The sequence below is a fragment of the Ostrinia nubilalis genome, chromosome 3 (assembly GCF_963855985.1).
Source record: "Ostrinia nubilalis chromosome 3, ilOstNubi1.1, whole genome shotgun sequence".
NCBI classification, from domain to species: domain Eukaryota; kingdom Metazoa; phylum Arthropoda; class Insecta; order Lepidoptera; family Crambidae; genus Ostrinia; species Ostrinia nubilalis.
Genome location: NC_087090.1, coordinates 13885672 through 13907161, shown reverse-complemented (window position 1 = coordinate 13907161; position 21490 = coordinate 13885672). Strand labels below are relative to the sequence as shown.

Genomic DNA, 21490 nt, shown 5'->3' with positions numbered 1-21490 from the left:
ATGACAAATAAAAAAAACTATACGAATTCGAGCTAATTATTTTCATTGTAAATGGTTAAATCTTTAAATGGTTTTCAGATTATGCACCAAATCAAATGAACACAGTAAATAATGACAATAATTTAATCTAGGTGGAGAGATGTGGGTGTGCGAGGGAAGGGGTCAATCTTAATGTTAGATTTTATCAAATACTCAATACTCAATACGTTTATTGCTTCCATAATAGTAATATAGGTGTTACAATGTGATAATACAGTTAAAAACTGTTGTAAAGCCTTTGAAAATGACGAAAAGAGATATTAGCCCAGACCAACATTTATCGTGCCTTTCTAAGCATGGGTTATAATACTTATACTAGCTTTCCGCCCGCGGCTTCGCCCGCGTGGAATTTTGTCTGTCACCGAAATACATTACCGTGCGCGTCCCTGTTTCAAAAACCGGGATAAAAACTATCTATGTCCTTTCCCGGGAGTTAAACTATCTCTATGCCAAATTTCATAAAAATCGGTTGAAAGCAAGACAGACAGATTCCTTTTGCATTTATAATATTGGTATGGGTAGTATAAATTTATAGCAGTAAAACTAAGACACAAATCATTTTAGGCACTCTTACACAATTACGACAGCTTCTAGCTGCAACTGATTTCTACATACACACATACACGGTACTGCTCGAGCAGTTGTGACTACTTCGGCACGGTGAAATTTCAGTTGCCAGGTATATTTTATACTGACTGCTCGAGCAAATATTACAAAGTAGCAGTGGTTCCTCTTCCTCAAAATCAATGTTGCTACTGATTTGAATGAAAATGAAATTGTGACCTGTTGAGCAGTTTCACTACCAACTACTCCAGCAGTTACCTATCAATGGTAGATTCAAGCTGTTGACTGGCTGCAAAAGCGGTCCGTGCCTTTATGTTGACCACTGGCTAATTGCTCGAACTGTCCGTGTTTGGCGGGCCCAAACAGACTAATTTTTGCGCATGATAATTTATTATATGAAAGTTCTGTAGCTCTACCATAAGTTTAACCTTACCAAGTGCGTACAAAATGTATGGCAGATTGCACAGCGCCCCTAGCGGTGAACGGCAGAAGTTTGTGTAAGTTACAGTTAGTAGCAGCTAGTGGTAAAGTTTTTTTGCAGTTTTACAAAACACTCCATCCACTATGTCATCCACTCCATCCAGTAGGTACCTATCCATATTTCTGCTTACAAATCCAGACATAAGTGTAATAAGTTATACTATGGTAAATTTATGTTCAAATTTAAGCAAAAAGCATTCTGTGTTTATAAAATATGTTTATTTGCACCTAGTTTATCAATCACCATGTTATTTCCATGCTTTCTATCCAGTCGACTGCTCTAACGACAAGGGTGGGCAGTCGTTGAGATGACAGCGCGAAAATCGTCGGCATCCACTAATTATGACCCTTATGTACCACTATATTGACAAAGTTCTCCGTCTTCGTACGCGATATTGGAAATTTGGCATCTACCATCGGCTGATCTGACATTAGGCGTAGTCTGGCTTTGATATTCAATTTTCAACTGTATTACCTTGACAATCAGTTCAAAATTGATTACTAGAAAATTATTTGACAGACGATTTCTACTCTCGACAAATGCATTTGAATTAGCCCACTGTATACTTATAAAATTGATTCAAACTCATTGATACCAAAAAAGGTACAGCTTAAGTTCAAGTTCAGTAAAACCTCAGTCGAAATTATCTAAGTTGCATAACCGAAAACCAACCCATTGACCTAAACAGCGATTGCCGAAAAAAAGGCCGAGCGGTGAGACCAATCGGGTGGAGGTGCAGGTAGGCCTCCCACCAGAGCCGAGCGGCTCCGCCTCGCTTCGCTCTCGCCAGTACCCAGTTACCAGACGGATTCAGACGTAACCGCGCTGCGCACAGTCGCACTCATGTAGGATCGCGATCCGCCCATCGCAGTATGAAGTGTCTGTGGCTGCTAGTGATCACTGTTCTGTGTTGGTGCGAAGGCAGCAAGCCTAGGCGAGGACGGGGGAGCATGTGGTGGTGAGTACTGTAACAGCTGGTTTACTCTTTGATGTTCTGGTCAGCACATCTGCGAGATGATCTTTGATGCACAGAAACTAAGTCTAACCTTTTGAATTGATAATATAAATTGATGAGACTGTTTACGTATACTTTTATCCATGCACGTGAGTTTGGGATACAATAAAAATGATAAAATGCATCCATTGGTTTAGTCTTTGATGTTCTGGTCAGCACATCTGCGAGATAATCTTTGATGCACAGAATCTAAGTCTAACCTAAGTTTGAATCGAAAATATCAATTATTGGAACTATTTACGTACACTTTTACCGATACCTATGTGAGTTTGGGATGGATAAGTGATAAAATGATGTCAGAAAAATTATGTCATAAATATAAAATCTATAACTTAAAGCAGTAATTTTAAGTAACAACTAATGACTGATCGAGTAGTTTTACTCTTTCAATCTTTAAAATATTCATCAAACTTTGACAAAGTCTTAGTGTAGTGATATCCATAGCAATAACTGAGTCAAACATTCATATATGCAAATGGCAATCATTCTCACAAACAACAATGTACGAGCATTTCTCACGTATAAATAACTAAACACCGTCATTAAAGGTGTAAACATACCAGTGCGATGTTATTATGACCGAGCTTTATGATGCAAGCTTCATAGTTAAATCAAACTGTACTTATAGCTTGTTAGTTAGTTAGCAAATAGTTTATAATTGCGGAAGTATGGAGTTGAGTGGTTATAGTTGCGGTTGTAAAACTTGATTAGGCTTTTAGCGTTTATTTAAGTAATACGGGAATTATAATTTACTTTGATTAACCACTTTATTGACGTAAAGTGTTCGTTAATTTTAAGCCTTTAGCCTTGTTTTGAATTAGATAGTTCATTGCATAAGTTTATGAAATATTTACGTTATTGAGTTATTGTCATTTTTATTACATTTACATTAAGCAGTCGTAGTCAAATACACTAATACATTTCATTACAAATTAAAACACAATTTTGTTTTTCAATAATTTTGTCCGAGATAAAAGTGTGTACCTACCTAATTTATTTAATTTCTTCTTCATTCGTAAAAAAACTAATTCATTCATCAATTAGTTGTACTCAATAATGCAGTTCAAAATTACTGTTATAGTTTTTAAAAACTTACACCTCTAATTTGATGTGGGAATAAGAAAGCAACTTTAAAGTTATACTGAAATGATAAGCATATTTATTCTCTTCAATAATAGTTGATTTGGTACAATTTTAAGCTAACTTTTCTTAATTATGTGATCTAGTTATTAGACTGTGACTCTCTTAAAAACATCATCTTCGTATAAAACATGTGTTTTTCATCTATTAGTAGTAAATTTTAACTCTCTTTACGTGTAAAATGTGTGCTTTTCTTCTGTAAGTATTATAAGTAAAAGTATTTCCTCATGCTATCTGACATCATGGCTCCCGTCTGCGTGACAGACAGGCGCATCAACACTATTTGTACACTTATCTCGCTCCTGGTATGCAACCTGCCTAATCCCGGGCATAGACTAGAGGTGCAGTAGATTCGGATATTTTAATAATAACCAAAACTGTATAATAAGTAAGCCGTTAATTTCAATTATATTCAAATTAAATTACAACTGTATAAGAAAGCCGTTAATTATGTTCGAAATAATTAACATACTCAGTTATATAAAACTTTAGTAAAGTATATTTTAAAGCGTTTTTAAAGTAACACTATTTTGTTACTAAAAAACAAAAGTAAATATCCATTTATCTAATCTTACTGTTTTAAATTTTTCTTTAATAGCTTACTATTTTTTTTGCTTCTCTTTTTTATATGAAAGGAGGCAAACGGGCAGACAGATCACCTACCTACTCTAAATTTAAGTTTCTATAGCTTTAAATATACATAGACATATTCTAATGCAGTTTTAACGATGATTTCAAATAAAATGACACTGTCACTTGTAAAACTTTATTTGAAAGTCTATTTACTATTTTAACAAACTAATTATCGCTATCACATATCACCCCGTCGGCACTCGCAAAATTGACTGGCCATTAATTGTCTTAATAGAAATATCATGTCTGCGCTTACGCATAAACATTGTGGTAATTAGTCATTTATCAAGCGAATATCGTTCACTGATAACGAATTAGCGCAAAAACCGTTAATTCCTGTTCGCTTGTGCGATTAATTGCTATCGGACTTTTCGTTTAGACAGCTATTCGCTTAATTACAAGATTTGTAAGTGAACTTAATTTTGATTTTGAGTTTCGGTAATTAGTTATTTGTGGATTGGTTTCTAAATATCGAATAAGGCTGGTAATATAAATGGATATGAAATAAGATGGACAATATTTTAAATCAAACACAGCAGGTTTTGTCATATGGCAGGATTTTTATCTTAACAATTCAATAAAAAATTATGTTGACAGAAAAGTTAATAAATCTCAATAATGATGATTGATTTTTGCATAAACAAAAATATAGATAATGTTAACTAAATTATATTTTTGTTATAATGTATCAGACCTCAGAGCTATTTTTATTGTGTATTTGAAAACAAAACTTCTGTAGTCCTCACTAAAAGTTTTATAGCCGTCAACTTTTTATCAGCTGTTATCAAAAACAACAGAGGCGCGTGCTGTTGCGTTAAACAAATAAACTTGCTGCTCGTTAAACAATAAATACTGATAATTTATGCCAAATTCAAGAGCCTTTTAATTATAATTAAACTCTTTAACAAAATAGTGCAATTAAATCTTGAATGTTAGTTTAACTGTCAGTTATGCAAACATTGTACAAACCGGCACTTCAAGCTATACACTGTGGCATCTTATGCCGTTGTTATAGACACACTTTTGCTATAAAAATCTGTAATCTGGTGTTTGTACTTGAGTTTAATCTAATCTAGGGATTTTATTTTACTTGGACTAAGACAAATTGGAGGATCTACTTTTATTCTTATCGATACTTACATGAATCAAATCAAATCAAAATCAAAGTTACCAATAACACCACGGCTCCTTAAAAATTGCCATTTATACAAAACCATTTTACCAATATTTATTTACATTGCATGCATTGTAGACATTTCAGACATATTTTAAAAATTAAACAAAAGTTTCATTGAAATCACATCTGCCGGAAGAAACCGAGTAGTACTGGTACATTCAAAAGTATAATTTACAAGAAGGAAGTTGACAGACAGACTTGCAGTTGGCTTAATGAGTATAATTGTGTCTTATGAAAAGAAAATGTTTAACCCTACAAGGCACCCAGTTCCATTTGTGGAACACCGACTTTAATCGTTCCTATAGCTATAAAACTATTAGTAGCGACATCTTTTGCATCTTATTAGAAGCTACTGACATTTAGCAATGTAGTAATACGAAGTTTTACCTAAAGATGTCGTTCGTGTTTTGGTTGTAGTGCACTCAGTGTGAAATTTGAACGAAAGTGACAAGTTAGTCGTTTGTCTAAATTCAAAAATAAATAAAAAATAGTTATTGAACAGTTTTGATTAGAAAAAAAATACTCTGTGTTATAAAGAAGTGTATATTTTGCAGAGGTAAGTTGTATTTTTTATTACAATAGTAAACGTATTAGTAAATCACATTTTTATTGTAGTTCCACATACGGTACGTTGAGCTTTAGTGTCCGTTTTTACTTACGTACTTATGATAACTTACCATATGAATATTTTGATTTTATTGCAGATAATGTCGCGAAGAAGACTGCGTAATGGAGAAATTGAGGGTTTCTTAAATATTCATTCAGAGAGTGAAGATGAACAAGATTTTTCTGACGCTGAAAGTGATGATGACATCGAAAAAAATCAGTCCATCCAAAACTTTTTACACTGGACTACACTGCTGGACAAAGAATTTCCACGAAGACCGGTCCTGTGCCGCTCGCATCCAGGTACCTCCCGCGACCTTCACCAGATCGTCGGTCCACCTAGTGGGAGGCTACCCACGTTTCGTCTACCGGCTCGTGGTCGCCACTCAAGAACTTTCCTGCCCCAGTGGCCATCAGCTCTACGAGCTATGTGCCCCGCCCACTGCCACTTGATCTTAGCGATTCTGCGGGCTATGTCAGTCACTCTGGTTCTCCTACGGATCTCCTCATTTCTGATTCGATTACGCAGGGAAACTCCGAGTATAGCACGCTCCATTGCCCTTTGGGTGACCTGGAGCCAAGTACATCAATACTACCTCCTCGTGATGTCAGACGTGATGGGTTTGAGCATTTCCTATTTGGGGTGAAAAAAGGCAACGATGCAAATATCCCGGTTGCAAAGTAAAACGTCCTTATCTCAAATGTCGCGTAGAACTTTTTCTAAATAAATATAATAATTATTATTGTTTTAGATCTTTTCATAAATAAAAAATAACAAATTTATGATATTATTCATATGATTATGTTTATTATAAAATTGCAATATATAAAAAAGTTAAATAGATAATAGTTATTTCATTTTATTAAGAATAATAATTTTAATTATTAATACCAAAAATTATAGTTAAGGCTCAGGGTACCATATGTGGAACTAAAATAAAAAGTTGATTTTTCAGTAAAATATGATTTTATTTTTATTTTTATAAGTTTTTCCTATCTTCTCATCACTAATTACAACCAATGTATTTTTGTCGCGCACTAAAAAAAAATTGAGCCTTGTAGGGTTAAAACTGCAGTAGTTTCTTGACCTTTTGGTTTAGTTATTGATAGTAGATCAAGGCTTGGCTTACTGACCTTTTTAATCGTCTTTAATAATAATATCAATTTTAACGGTATTTACTCTTGAAGACCGATGTATCAATCAAAAAGTTCAAGTGAACTAGCTTCTTTCTGAGGTTAGGCATTAGTTACAAAAAGTGTCGCGCTCCTCACAATTATAATCATTTAATTTATTTTTAAAAACACTGTTTACACACACTGTGTACACAAAAAAATATTTTTTTAGTTGAGGTTGAGAGTCATCTGCGCTCACTTATTGTCTGGCAGTCCGGTGAAACTGAAAAAGCCTCTCACGGTCACGGCTATCAGCATAGTCCTTCCGAAAAATAAAATGTTTTTAGCTAATTAATTAGATTCCTCATAGATATGTTGTCCGTGTCAAATATTCGTTCCGCATGTTCTTGATTATGAACAAATCTCAAATCGCAGATTAAAAATTAAATTCGTCCCTATTCAAATCTGTCTATCTATGACATCTACTTTCGATCTCGACGGTCAAGCGAGCTACCAGAAACTAGTTTCTTGTTTCCTAATTTGGGCAATACAATTAATAGAACGTGAACGAAAGGGAATTTCAGACGGTTTTGTGAATGAATCGTAATTTGGCAAGATATTTGCATATTTTGGAGAAATTATTAGCGTTGATATCACGATAGACTGATAAATATCGCCTCTCAGGATATTTGCGAAATATCTTGAATATAAATAAGTATATTTGAACCTAGATGCAAAAAAAGTCTTAAATCAAAATCTGTAAGGTTTTGACTTGCATGTTTTTTTATTGTAACTTCGAGGTTTAAACTATTTTCCCTAGTGTTTAACGACTCTTAATAGCCCTTTAAGTTTCAATTTATTTGCGCTAATGTTGGTATAATACATTTTTATACGTTTCCAAGGCAAGCGTAAAAACGATACCTCATTCTTCGTTCAAAAAAAGAAATCGCCACACCTCACCTAATTTGTATGCATCTTGCGTAGTTCATATTACATTACGGTTGAAATCGCGTGCAGGCGTCACGAAATGTATGATAACACCTTCCAGCCTAAAAAGACCTCGCATTTTCCTACAGCCTCCGCTATTTCAAACACCTTTCGGTTTAAGGTGTGAACTGGAGAGCTCACTTTAAACTGGGCGTGTGAGTTTGATATTTTGACGCCTGGTAAAACTTAAACAAATTAAATAATAAAGTACTGATTTGTATGCGGCAAGCGTCTCAATGGAGACATCTCACTGTTGCCAAAGACGAATTGCGAAGCGTTCTTTTGTTCTTCGAGATATCGATAATGATACCACGTACCGGATAAGAGAATAAAAGTTAATTACGGACACTAAAAAATTGCAAAAGTAAGTTGTGTTGTGTTGCTTGGTAAGTACCTATTATCAAAATGAATTACGTTACATCACAGTTCATTATTAACTGTAAAAAACAAAATCATTAAGTAACAATTTATCTACTTTTATTGCTTTTTAAATCAATTACAGTAATTCAATCTAGATGACTAAATGAACATCAATATTTGGATCCGTATTTATAAAATCATTAGATGCTTATCACGTTAATAGTTTTAACGAAACCGCTAATTGTGTGATAATGGCAAAATAGTGCTGTAAAAAGCGCATAAGGTAACGATTATTGGATAATCTTTATACTAATTAGTGAGGTTTGAACCACAAAAAAACTGGAAATATTAGAGCAATCAGCTCAAATTGATCGCGTAATCTGTTTTTCTTATTTAAAGATGTTGTTTCTTATTGTTAAAGTCACTTAAGTAATAAACAAGTCATTTTATTGACTATTAGTTGTAACGACTTTTTGCTAACTGTTTAATAATGTTGTTGCAACACAGATGTTGGTAATCCACCTTTTATAGATTAATGGGAACAATGTTTTATTAAAAATAAAAAATTGTTAGTCATAGATTAATGTCATTAATATCAGCCTATCATTTTATACTGATGTATAGCTTTGTGTTAATTTTAAAGCATACTTAGATCGGTTTTTGGATTGAGATTTCCAGCTTAATCCATGCTTATCTTCAACTCAACGATGAATTTAATATGAAAAGTCATACTTGATTATAAAATGAGAACGCTCAACCAACAATCTTCATTCAGATAAGTACCTTAGTCTAAAACCAATTACTTAAAAGCTCGTCCCATTAACTTAAAATAAACTTCAGGAAACGTCCGCCAAAAAAGGGCCTATTTAATTACTCAGAGAGACAGGGTCCACCAATGCCAATATTTGTTATTTTGACACATTCACACAGAGTTTATCGCTGTGCACACATCGCGTTTGCCCGTGAAAGCTGTTCGGGTTTTTTTCCTTCGCCTGTTTGGTTTTCTACCAACGTGACAAGTGCTAGACCCTTAGTAAATACGCGTATCCTTTTTGTTTAGAGCAGTGGGCGTAGGACAGGACGGACGAGGCTGCGCCTACGCGGATTATAAAGTTAAAGGCATGATTGATACGAAGACTAATGTTGTTAAAGGATTGCCACAAAAAATAAGTTTGGAATGCGTTGAATTCAAAATAATGGCTGCAAAATTAACCATTGTGCAGATTGTGCTCTTAGATAAATAGAAAATTAATTATATCCTACGCGACATTCAAATTATAAGTATATGGCCTAATTTGTTGGCAGCTAAACACGTGCCAAATATCGTACCATCCATGTACCGTTTTTTACATTTTTTGCACTGAATAATAAATAAATAATACCTAGTCAGAATCAATCAGTTCAATATTACCTACTAGTTTAAAACTCAAAGCACGGAAAATATTACAAATATTTAGCACGTGGTATATTCAAAACTAGAAATGCGTAAAAAGGTGTTAACTCACAAATCATTACTTCTTGCGTACCGATATAATAAAAACTGTGTCACGCTACGTCACAGTTACCTCATCATTTAGTGTCTCGCTAAAATATTCAATACCTACTCGTTGTCGTAACCATAAAAGTATTATTATGTGTAGGCGGTTGACCTTAACGTCTGTAACTATTTATTTTAAAAAACTATGTCTCTAAGCCTACATAGTTCTACATTTTTGGTGTTTCAATTATTGGTGAAGTACTAATCTCTTTTAGTAATCATTATTAAAACAGTAAAAACCTACTAAAAAAATAATGAATTATTTTTAGTTGCACATTATTTATTATTAAATAATTTAAAAAGACAACTTGTGTCTGTGTTCTAAAATTGACGCGCCATCACGGCTGTAAAATCAGTTCAACAGTTTAAAGGAAACATTGTGTCGGCCCAAATTCTTTAGGAAATAAGCCTTCCCGACAAACTTGTCCGTGTTTACGCAGCACTCGACCACAAAGCAACGCAAATAGAAAAGTAATACGATTTCTGAGCCCAAACTGAGTGCAGTGATGGTTTTAGACCGTTAAGACTGAGATCAGGTTGTTGGAGCGATAGCGTGAAATGATTGCGCAAACTCATCAGAATTAATTTAAATGCACATTATTCAATTAAAAATATAAACTAAAAAAAATAGTTTTTTGAGTTAGGACACTTTTACAAATTCGTCTTACTTGTTTATTTTAGCAATTTTCATAATAATAATAATTCACTATAAAGCTCATTAAAATAAATATTAATTGCTAAGTAAATAAATCTTCAAGTGCAGTCCTCACAGTTCTTAGATTTTTATAGATTGTCATCACCCCGCTCTAGCTCGTACTATGCACCAGCGTTCCCGAGTGCTCCGATTTCCCGAACGCACTCGACTCGACACGATCTCGATTCCCGATCGCCAAGTTTGTTTGTCTGTTTGGCCGACCCTCAGGATTAATGCGCCATGCAAATATTAGCCCAAACGTCAGCGCATCAACAGTTCCCGTCAATTGTTTGTCCTTGCCATCTCCAACGAGCATTTCATTTCAACTCTCGCCCCATATTTACTTTCACCATTGTCTTTGAGACCAATCTTATCGCGTGTAAACGCTTTTTGTGCGACTACTTAATTTTTTTTTGTTTTGACAGGGGCATCGCTAAAGCGGGAGAGCCGAATAATCTGGCGCCGTTGTCGCCCGGGGTTTTGTACATGGACCCGGCAGTTCACGCCACACTGAGGAGAAAGCAGAGGAGGCTAGCGAGAGAGAACCCTGGAGTCCTGGCTGCAGTCGCGAAGGGAGCCAACATGGCCGTCGCCGAGTGCCAACACCAATTCAAATACAGAAGGTGGAACTGCTCCACGAGAAATTTCCTGAGAGGAAAGAACTTATTTGGCAAGATCGTTGACAGAGGTAAGCAGATTAAATCATTTCTGTAATGAACACCTAAACGCTCGACAGCGGTCGACGTCTTAATACACAGATCACGATTGTCTCAAAACAACAAAACATAAACACAAAAGTTTAAACGGCGATTTTAAGAACACGCGTCATTTCGATTTGACACCGCAAGACAAAAAGAGCAAAATGCTAAAAAATACATAAGTCGATAAGCTCGAAGACCCTTCTAAACACCAAAGAAAGATTACTATTAAGACGTTTGTATAAACGTTAAAAAAACTGCGATCAAAAACTTCGTTCTCCAATGTACAGTTTAACCCTGCGAAAGCTGTGTACAAAAAGGTTGTTTTTTACGAGCTCCTAATTCCAGCTACAAAGAGTGGCTACAAATTAAGTGATATCTTTAGTTGGCAACCCTTTTAAAAGATTTTATCTTTATTCAGCGGGAGGGTAGCGAGTCGGGGGCACATATAAAGGGCTCATCAAGATAAAACATCCTGGATCAATTACATGCGACCGAGTGACGTTTGAGTTCCCGTTCCTCTCTTTTTATTTTCGTATTGAATGTATTCCTTTTTTGAATTCTCCTTTTCAATCCGTTATTGGATGTTGTTCAATAATTGAAACAACTGCGCTTATGATTTCGTCTTTAATACATTTTGCTGCGGATTTATCTTTTTGCATTGAAAGATAATCTGGTTTAAATTCCACTTCGATAAATTCGAAAACAAAAAAAAATGTTTCATGTTATAAAACACGAGTTAGTAATCATTTCAGTCGGGTCCATTTATGCGACTTGAATGGATGTAGATTGTTATCAATTGATAGAAATCAGCAAATAGATCCTTTTACAATACTGGTTACACAACTGAATTCAATAGATTAGAATTATTATGGAGTAAACCATTGATTTAATATTTCTTAGTTGAAATTACTACCTTGCTTCGGACTAGCCGCTTTCGTTTGTTTTTTATTTAGTTGTGTTACTTTAGAATTAATATATTTTTAAACACCCTTAATGACCATTTCGTGTTTGCGTTCGTTTTTGCTTTTGTGTCGTGGAATTTAAAGTTCAGAGTTGCGTGTTCGTCAGTGGAATAACTTTGTATCTTGATTCAGGTTTGTCCTATCTCCGGTGTCCGATTTCGATTCTTTGTGCGCGATACGCCTTATTATAAACTCGCAAACATCTGGTGTTTGCACAAGCTTTATTCGATGTAATGGCAAAAAACAGACGATGTGATTCAATTAGGACCCCACTTTTTCGCAGTATTATGCATGGAGTAGGATCATTGGTTTGTTGTTTACAAATTACTTAGGGTTAAATTTTGTTTAAAATATCATCTTACAGTTAATGTTTTCTAAATTAATTAACCCCCTGTGACGTCATATGCTGGCAGGAAATTTTACAGCATTCAAAAATAGGTCAGGCAATATTATGCCAAAAACAGATTCAGTATCAATAAAAGTGAAAAATGACGAAATGCTTTCCATAGAGCGAAGTTCACAGCGCCCGCATTAGGGGGTTATCTTGAAATTAAGAGCGCTCGCTCCTTATCTCGACTAATTCGATCTCGGTCGACTTCGATATCGGGACGGTCGACTTGGCCCGGTTATTGACCTCGCACACTCTAATGTATTGTGCAAACGTGGTAAGATGTTTCTATTAGTCGATGCACTTCGAACTTTTAGTGGATTTGAGACGTTTTCTTTCCTTTCCAATTACTGTTATTTAGCGGATACTGCTACTGTCAAAACCAAATGGAAAAAGACATTCATATCATTATGATAATGATTCTCAGTGCTGATTGACCAAAACATCAACTTTGAGTGTCGTCTGTCCATCAAGCAAATTAAGCTCACATTTTGTTCTAAAATTAAAATATTTACTCTGGTGCTCTGGCCCTTGCCCTGCCAATTCATGAAAATCGGGGTCAACTCTCAAACATCATCGATATTTTCTAATTAAGATCATTGAGCAAAACGCGATAAAACACTGATCTCATAAAATATTCATGGAAAAGTAAATTGGTAACAAATCGCAATTAGATTTATATGTTTACACAACATTAATGTTTATCGTAAAGTAAAAAAATGGGACCGGGTCGACATACGCCCCGGGCGCTTCGCGTCGCACGCCGCAGGTAGAACTGAAGATATATTAACTAAACGTCCAACTTCCAACTTATTTATGCATTCTAAAATACATGTTACTGGGACACGACCAATTACAGCCGTAAAACCCAATAAAACAGCGCATAAACACTAATTACTCCAGTTCAGTTTTTAAAATACTCTTAACATGCAATTAGGTGAAAATAAAACGCCAACAATGCCACACAGAATTTATGCCACTATATCGTAAAACAAAACGCCTAGAGCACATATAAATTCTCATATTTAATCGAACAGAACAAACTATAAAAGCTAAGTACCTACCATTTTTTCTAAATTAAAACTCAGATATAGCACGAGGAGCCCGGGACCACCATCATAATAATTTCACTTGATAAAAAGAGCAAGGAGATTACGAAATTTATGTTATATGCGTGTGCATTTAGAGCATATTACTTTATTAAGGCCAGGCGAGGCAGGGCGGGCGAATCACGCACCGACCGCCGCAAGTATCTACATAAACCTTTTAATACATTGCAATTACGGCCGTTTGATAAACGCATAAAAACTGACGATCGATCGCGACGGGGGCTCGTCACAACGATCCGCATTAAAGTACGATTCGAGCACGCGAAAAAAGTCCATCAAGTTTGGATTTGTGAATAGGGTCCGTCGTAATTACAGTCCAGTCGCACAAAGCCCCCCCGGAAGGGGCACGCATAATTACTAATTTACACGTTGACACACCATTGATGCGACGGACACGACAACTTCATCGCATTGTGGTGTAAACCTCAAGGATCGTATTAACACAAATGATGACAACTGTACAATGGCCGGGACCTTTATCCGACGCGCTATTGTGGCCCGAGAATAGGGAATATATGGGGCGAGATCCCGCGGCGCAGCGTCCCGCGGCGTAGGCGCAGCCAGCTCACGGAAGCACATTTACACCTAACGCACCTAATAGCAGGTAACTCGGCCAATAAAGACCGACCTTTTTTCAAATATTTCCTGTTTTGGTGTGTCAGCCCCGAGATTCCAACTCCGTGGGTGGACAAAACGTATAAAACGATCGACACCGAGAATAAAACGGGTATAAAATGCCCTCGACGAAATATTTAATACTCAATTAGATAAGCGTTTTGGGTTTTGTGGCGATCGAACTGTTTTTGAGATAACACGCGTTTAACTGAAATGGGACGATTAAAATTCGATATAGCGACGGTGACAGCGAGCTTGCACGTCGATTTTTTATTGACGCGTCCTTCGTGATCCTCGATTTTATTGTTTATGGACAGCTCACTTAAAACGAAATTATTTTCGGTGCTTTTTTGTGTAGTTTGAAAACAAATATCTTTGTCCATTGTGTGAATGGGTGTCGCGGTGGCTGGTAGCGGTGGTGCGCTTTGTGCCGCTCACAATGACTGATATACGACCGACGTAATTTTGAATTGTCGCACTGAGGCCTCGGAACGCGCTCAATGTGAAATTATCACCCATACACGGCATAACGAAAATGAATTATTGCATTTTATTGCCCGCTGCGGACGGTCGAGCAAAAATTGCCTCCGTCATTCTATTTCTGTGTTTCAATAGCTTAAGCGAATTGCTTCTATCTTCCGAGGCGTTCTTCCTAATGCGCATAAGCTATTCGCTGTAACGAATCACTGTGATTCGCCTTTGAGAAGATAAAATGTCATTACGTTCTCGTAAAAGTCAATGTTAGATACAATACGACGTCAATGACTTCATCAGTTAGATAAAGCGGAGGCAGCGATTTCTAAACCGGCCAAACGTCTTATTATAAAACGGTGATTTATGGTTGTTTTGAGTAATTACGTCTCATCAAATTTGAATAATGTAAGTCGTCATAAATAAGGAGACGCGCGAAACCGTCATAAGTCAATCCCTCGAATTAATCTTGCGCAGACGCCTCTTGTAATGACTTAATACGGACGGGTACATATTTAATTAGTGCATTAATTTTGAATTATTTAATGGTGCGCCGTGTGAGCCAGGTGTTCGTCAAATGTCAACAGTGATTAAGTTTTATTTTAGTGAGCGGAGCCGGCCGCGGATTTACGAGTTTTTGACTTTTATAAATTCTCAACGCCTCGCCTTAACTGCCAATCCTCGGATGGAATTATCGCTCGCTGGCCGCGCTGTAAACCGACTTCGGGACCATTTATTATCAGCACAGATAATCCACGGACAGCACTTTATTATCAGTTATAATAATAATTTACTTTTATAGATCCACATTACTCATGTTTGTTCTTATTTGACTGCGATTTGATGGGGCAAAATTGCCTTAATAAAATAATAGCGTACCGTAATTACGGATGTTTAATTTGGAGTCGATGCGGCTGGCAACTAATGACTATTTGCTCAGCCGTTGTTCGGGCCTGGTGTCGGATTACCGTTGTATAGGCGGTTAATTAGATCCGCATGGAATTTACATTTTATTTAATGCCGTGTGACTAATACCGCGGGCTCGGACGAGGCCTTACATCTGTCATAATTTTTCTACGTCGCGATTTAGTCGCGAAACGCGACAAGCTCCTTTGTTGTCCGGACCACGATCTCGGGTGAAATAAATTAAAATAAATATCGTTTGTTCAACACAGAACAAGGAATTACTACCGAACGATGTCAAAACGAGTCGGACGGCTGATGAATCATCGATAGTCGAGATGGAAATTTCTCACAGACCAATTAAAAATTATTTCCAGTCGTCGTTTAGCCCGGTAATTGGTAAGGTCCGTTAGATTGATGCGATAGTGTGGAAGTAGCGAAATAAAAATCACAGCGGGTTCACATCTGTCGATGGGCGAGCAGATGTCTGCGTTATGAAGATGTGTGTTGGATCGCAGCACGTGGGGAGCCACCTGGCGGGCGCCCCGCAGACGTGACCTCTACCACGAAACCGAGTAGAGCCTACTACACGACAGCGAGCCCTCACCACGAGCCTATTCCACGACCGGCGACCACACGCAGCCAGCTCATAATACAAGGTTGCAAAGCACTCGTAATGTCTCGAGCTGTCAACTGTTTGCGTTACGCCTCATCATCGCCGACGCGTATTTGCATACTCCAAATTGCAAATCGGATTAGCCGATAGCTATTATTTTACGAGCGTTATTTACGTGTGCCATATTTAATTGGACCGCACCTATTAGTTATAGTGAATGCGAGAACGTTTCCAAGTCATTACAGAAGATAAATGCGCGGCTCGCATTCGTATCTGTGCCTTGAATTAATTTCGTCCGAGCATTGAATGATGGCGAAATTGACATTAAAATTCCCGGTCGAACGTCTCAAGTAATTGCTGAATAAAATACTTTTGTATAACATCAAAAAGGGAAGCACAAAAAGCGAGAGCCCGAACGGAGTGCGCTCACAGTAATTTATATCGCTGTGCGATGACAACTCAATAAAAAAATGATTCCATTTGCTTATTGAGTCCTTAATAAAGCTGGCGCGGGATCCGTTCCACATATTATTATTATAAATAACAACAAATACTCGGTCGTTATTATCTTATGTGTATAGACGCTGCGATTGGGTTTGTCAGTGTGGTGGCGAAAGCCCACCAAGGGCGCGCGTTTTGGTTGCACTGTGTGACATAACACGCGCATTTTATAGACAGTTAAGTGCAGTTTTATTTCGATATTTAGTGATCACTATCGGAGGCAGTTTACGACCCTCGAGGAATTTCTTCACAGCCTTGAAGGTCCCCTTTTAATGAGATGAGCTCGCCAACAATAGCTCAGTTATTAAGCATTACGCCGTAAAATTACAATGTCTTGAATTAATAACCAGATAATGCCTGCACACGACATTCGAGAAAGTTTATGCACATTTTTTTAGCCGTACACGTTCATTATTCATCATTCGTTTTATCCTTTAATAATATCGTCTCGCGTAGACAAAGACTCGGTACGGTATTAATCGATAAAAGTACGAGGGCTATTAAATCGATATTAAGAGAGAGAATTCGATGCGCGCCGTACCACTTGTAATGATCAAATTTATAATCTCTCTGGTAGGTAAGAGGCACTTCTTTTATTTTCAATCGACAAGATATACCTTCTCTCTTTTAATTGTATTTTATGAGTATTTGATTCTAATGCCGGGCCATTAATTATTTATAGTATTCGATACGGGATGAGAGCATCGATTTATGTATTCGTCCGCTCGAGATGAATGAATGCAACACAATGATTGGTTTGTGATCAAATCTTTTGTGTGAATATTACCTGCATAGGTACCGAAAATGCGACGGTCAAAATATTAATTTTACTTTGTAATTTCTTCGGAGTCATTCGCCAAATTGAGATACGGAAACAAAAAACAAAAAGGATTGTAAACAAAATCGATTTAATAAAAAGATGGGGTCAATCCCTTACTTTGAGGTTTGTTGATGAGCCCCAATGTTTTGCGTATCGGAGTTATGCCTGCCTAACATATTTGAGATGATATAGATTTTTTGTTGTCGTGCCCTGAGCAATCATAAAGCTTGATTAAAATGTGGGCCCGTTGGGACGAATTAATTATTTAGATGCCGAGCATAACTGGGTAAATTATTATACCTACTTTAGGGTAAACTTCCTTAGGTAGAGGCATGTGTCGTCAGTAAATTAAGTTTGCCTTCAGTATTTCATAATAGAGTGCAAAAAATGCTATATGTGGATAAATCATGAGCGTAAGATATACCTACCTATGTATTATTATTGACTGGCCAACATGGTTCCATCTTCTCTCTCCACCTAGTCATATCCTCATTCTATACAAAACTGAATGACAGCATCTCTCAATGAAGAGACGGTCCACTAATGGTTCCTAGGATTTATAACTAATCAAGCAGCTAGATCCTTGAAGATCAAGCAGTCACAGAATATGACCAGTACCCAATGGAATATGATTTATTATTTTGATAAGCTTTCAAGAGGAGAGCGTATCTTTATCTTAAAGGCCGGCAACGCACCTGTAACGCCCCTGGGTCTGCGGGTGTCTATGGGCGACGGTAATCACTTACCATCAGGTGATCCGTCTGCTCGTTTGCCTCCTATCACATAAAAAAAAAACTTAATTAATTTGATGTGTCTCCTTGTCCTAGGTTGTCGAGAGACAGCGTTCATCTACGCGATAACCAGCGCGGGCGTGACGCACGCGGTGTCCCGCGCTTGTGCCGAGGGATCCATCGAGTCGTGCACCTGCGACTACTCGCACGTGGACCGCGCGCCGCACCGCGCCCGCGCCGCCGCCGCCGCCAATGTCCGAGTTTGGAAGTGGGGCGGCTGCTCAGACAATATCGGCTTCGGCTTCCACTTCAGCAGGGAATTCGTCGACACAGGAGAAAGAGGAAAAACCTTAAGAGAAAAAATGAATCTGCACAACAACGAGGCCGGCAGAACGGTGAGTATCTGAGTACCGAGTCTCCCAATACGCCCATTCGTCAATCCATCACCACCACTTATCCAATCGCCACTCCAGTAGCGTTATAAATATCCATTAAACGAACGGCCATTGTCAACGCTACGTGTTTACATTACCATTACGGGTGACGATCGATCGTCGCGCTGACATGTCGCTAAGTGTTATATTAATTATGCGCCGGGCGGCGCGGCGACTGCGCAACAGGCACCCATTCGTCGCGCTCGCGCACCTCCCTCCCACCGCACTCCCACATTTGCATACCCACCGGCCGATACATCCCAAAATTCATCAAAAAGGGACTTCAGGCGCCTCGAGCCACCCAGACGAGTCATTAAGCGACGCGCTTAATTCCTGTCACGACAGACGAGCTGGGTGTCCACCTGATGAATATTCACAGCATTCCACCGATTGTTTAACACATATTTGGACACTAGATGTATAATACTATCTACATGGAATGAATAAATACGGACACGTTCCCCGAAGCGCCTGCGCTCGGGATAGGAAAATATTTACTGTCTCCAATCCTCGCGTCATTTATCTACCTTCTAAGAATGATGAATGTCCCTAGCATGATTTATGATCGGGCCACGCGCGGTGACGACCGGCCCACCTCCTCACGATTTGTAACAATTTGCTCGATCGTGAGATGCGATCGATGGAGTGCGCTTAAAAGATCATCGATCACCTATATCGACGCTTTATCGGAGGAATTTAGAGATATTTGGACATCATTATAGGCCTCTTAAGATACGGCGGTCAGCAGTGCTTATGGTTTGTTTGTTTGCAGCACGTGCAGTCGGAGATGCGGCAGGAGTGCAAGTGCCACGGGATGTCAGGCTCGTGCACGGTGAAGACGTGCTGGATGCGGCTGCCGAGCTTCCGCTCCGTGGGCGACGCGCTCAAGGACCGCTTCGACGGCGCGTCGCGGGTCATGATGCCTAATGCGGAGCTGGAGGCGCCGGCGCAGCGCAACGATGCCGCCCCGCATCGGGTGCCGCGCCGCGACCGCTACCGCTTCCAGCTGCGGCCGCACAACCCCGACCACAAGTCGCCGGGCCTGAAGGACCTCGTGTACCTGGAGTCCTCGCCGGGGTTCTGCGAGAAGAACCCGCGGCTCGGCATCCCCGGCACGCACGGCCGCGCCTGCAACGACACCAGCATCGGCGTGGACGGCTGCGACCTCATGTGCTGCGGCCGCGGCTACCGGACTGAGACCATGTTCGTGGTGGAACGGTGCAACTGCACCTTCCACTGGTGTTGCGAGGTCAAATGCAAAGTTTGTCGCACGGAAAAAGTGGTTCACACGTGTTTATAGGCGCGCGGACGCTAATGACTTACGCACCTGTGATCGAGCCAGTGTAGTGATGTGCCTCGGACTCGCCCCGACCGGACCCGACCGGGCCGTCCGCTCCCGCGCCCGGGGCGGATAACGGACCGTGTACATAATCGCTTCACTTATTCATCTATCGGACTCGTCGAAATCGTATTTCATGTTGACTTATGTAAATAGTTCTTTATCACTGTTTATTTCTTATGTACGATAAATGATCCGGCGTGAAATTAAAATAAGCTACTCGTTCGTTTAATTTATTTGGCTATTAAGTGCGAACATGTGATCTAGCAACGTTGTTTTTATGGACACTGTCGTTCGGAAATTAATGAGACCAGTTTAACTGCGATTTATTTCTGTCAACTTGTCATCCCTGGTTTGAACAAAATTGGGTTTGTTGGTTTCCTTACGCGGTCAGCTGTGTAATTTATTTATTTTAGATATCGTTTATGTTGAGGCCTGTATTCCGGACACCGCCGGAGTGGACGACGAAACTTTAATTGGTATTTCTTAATATCACATTGAAAGTTAATATTCGCGCAGGGACGAACGCGATGCAATCAAGTGAGGTTTATACTGTCTATTTTATAGACGTCCGCGTCGGCGCATCGTCGCATAACTGTTTTCAGATCTGAGAGCGAAATTATCTTGTAATTATAATTTCATATTATAATTAAGCTGGTTAATGGAATTTGTGGCTTAATGCATTAGCATAAAGTGTCTTCCTGGGTGTCCGCGCGAGCCGGCTTATCAGTCAGCACCAAGTAGCACCATCGTAAAAGTGTCCCACATTACGAGATAAATGCTCTCGGGAATTTTAATTAAATATTAAACGAATCAAATAATCAGTATTATACATATTGTATGTGTGTAGCGCGACCGATGTTCCGAGATAAAGTTGCACGCAAACTCTTCGACACTTTTCATACAGATGCCTATTTTTAATGAAGCATGCTTTACTTTACAACTTTGTATGTGGCTCACGGCGTCGCATATTCGCCGTAGCCAGACTGCAACCTTTCATAAGAATTGTCTAAACCGATTCTGAATTTTCTTTTACAATCTCTACAATCCTGACGTCTACTTATTAGTAAAATGCAGTATACGTAACTTTGGTTGAAAAAGAAAATGAATTTTCGGCTGAGAAACTTATTTTTGACTAGATTATAATAATTTTGTTACATTAATGTAATTTCTTCACATTGTTCACGGTTTATCTGAAGATAAATGTTCTTTTTGTATAACCGGTAATTATTTATAATTACATACACATTTTGACCGACATCATTTCTGGAACTAGTAGACGAGCATTTAGACAGTTCGAAGTCATACAATTTGTATGATTTCTGCAAAAATTATAACAGACAGATGCATAGAAGAAAAAGTTTCTGGTTTCGTACTAACATTTAGACTTGGGAGTGAAAGCTTTACTTATATCAACGTGAATGATATTTCATTTGTGATATAAAAATAGTGTAGTCAGTAAGTAAAAGTAAGTAGTTCTATGGATTGTTTAAATGTATTATACTTTGCACATAAGTACGGCAATGAATATACTAACTTCTTGCATTTTAGTTA

General features: G+C 38.3%; 1 protein-coding gene across 1 annotated transcript; it reads left to right on the top strand.

Moving 5' to 3' along the window:
• Positions 1-1899: 1899 nt before the first annotated feature.
• On the top strand, positions 1900-21209 carry LOC135088015 (protein Wnt-1). The gene is made up of 4 exons (XM_063982898.1): positions 1900-2042; positions 10772-11034; positions 18260-18558; positions 19370-21209. The coding sequence occupies exons 1-4, from the start codon at positions 1957-1959 to the stop codon at positions 19895-19897; spliced, it is 1176 nt and encodes a 391-aa protein (XP_063838968.1). The 5' UTR covers positions 1900-1956; the 3' UTR covers positions 19898-21209.
• Positions 21210-21490: the final 281 nt, after the last annotated feature.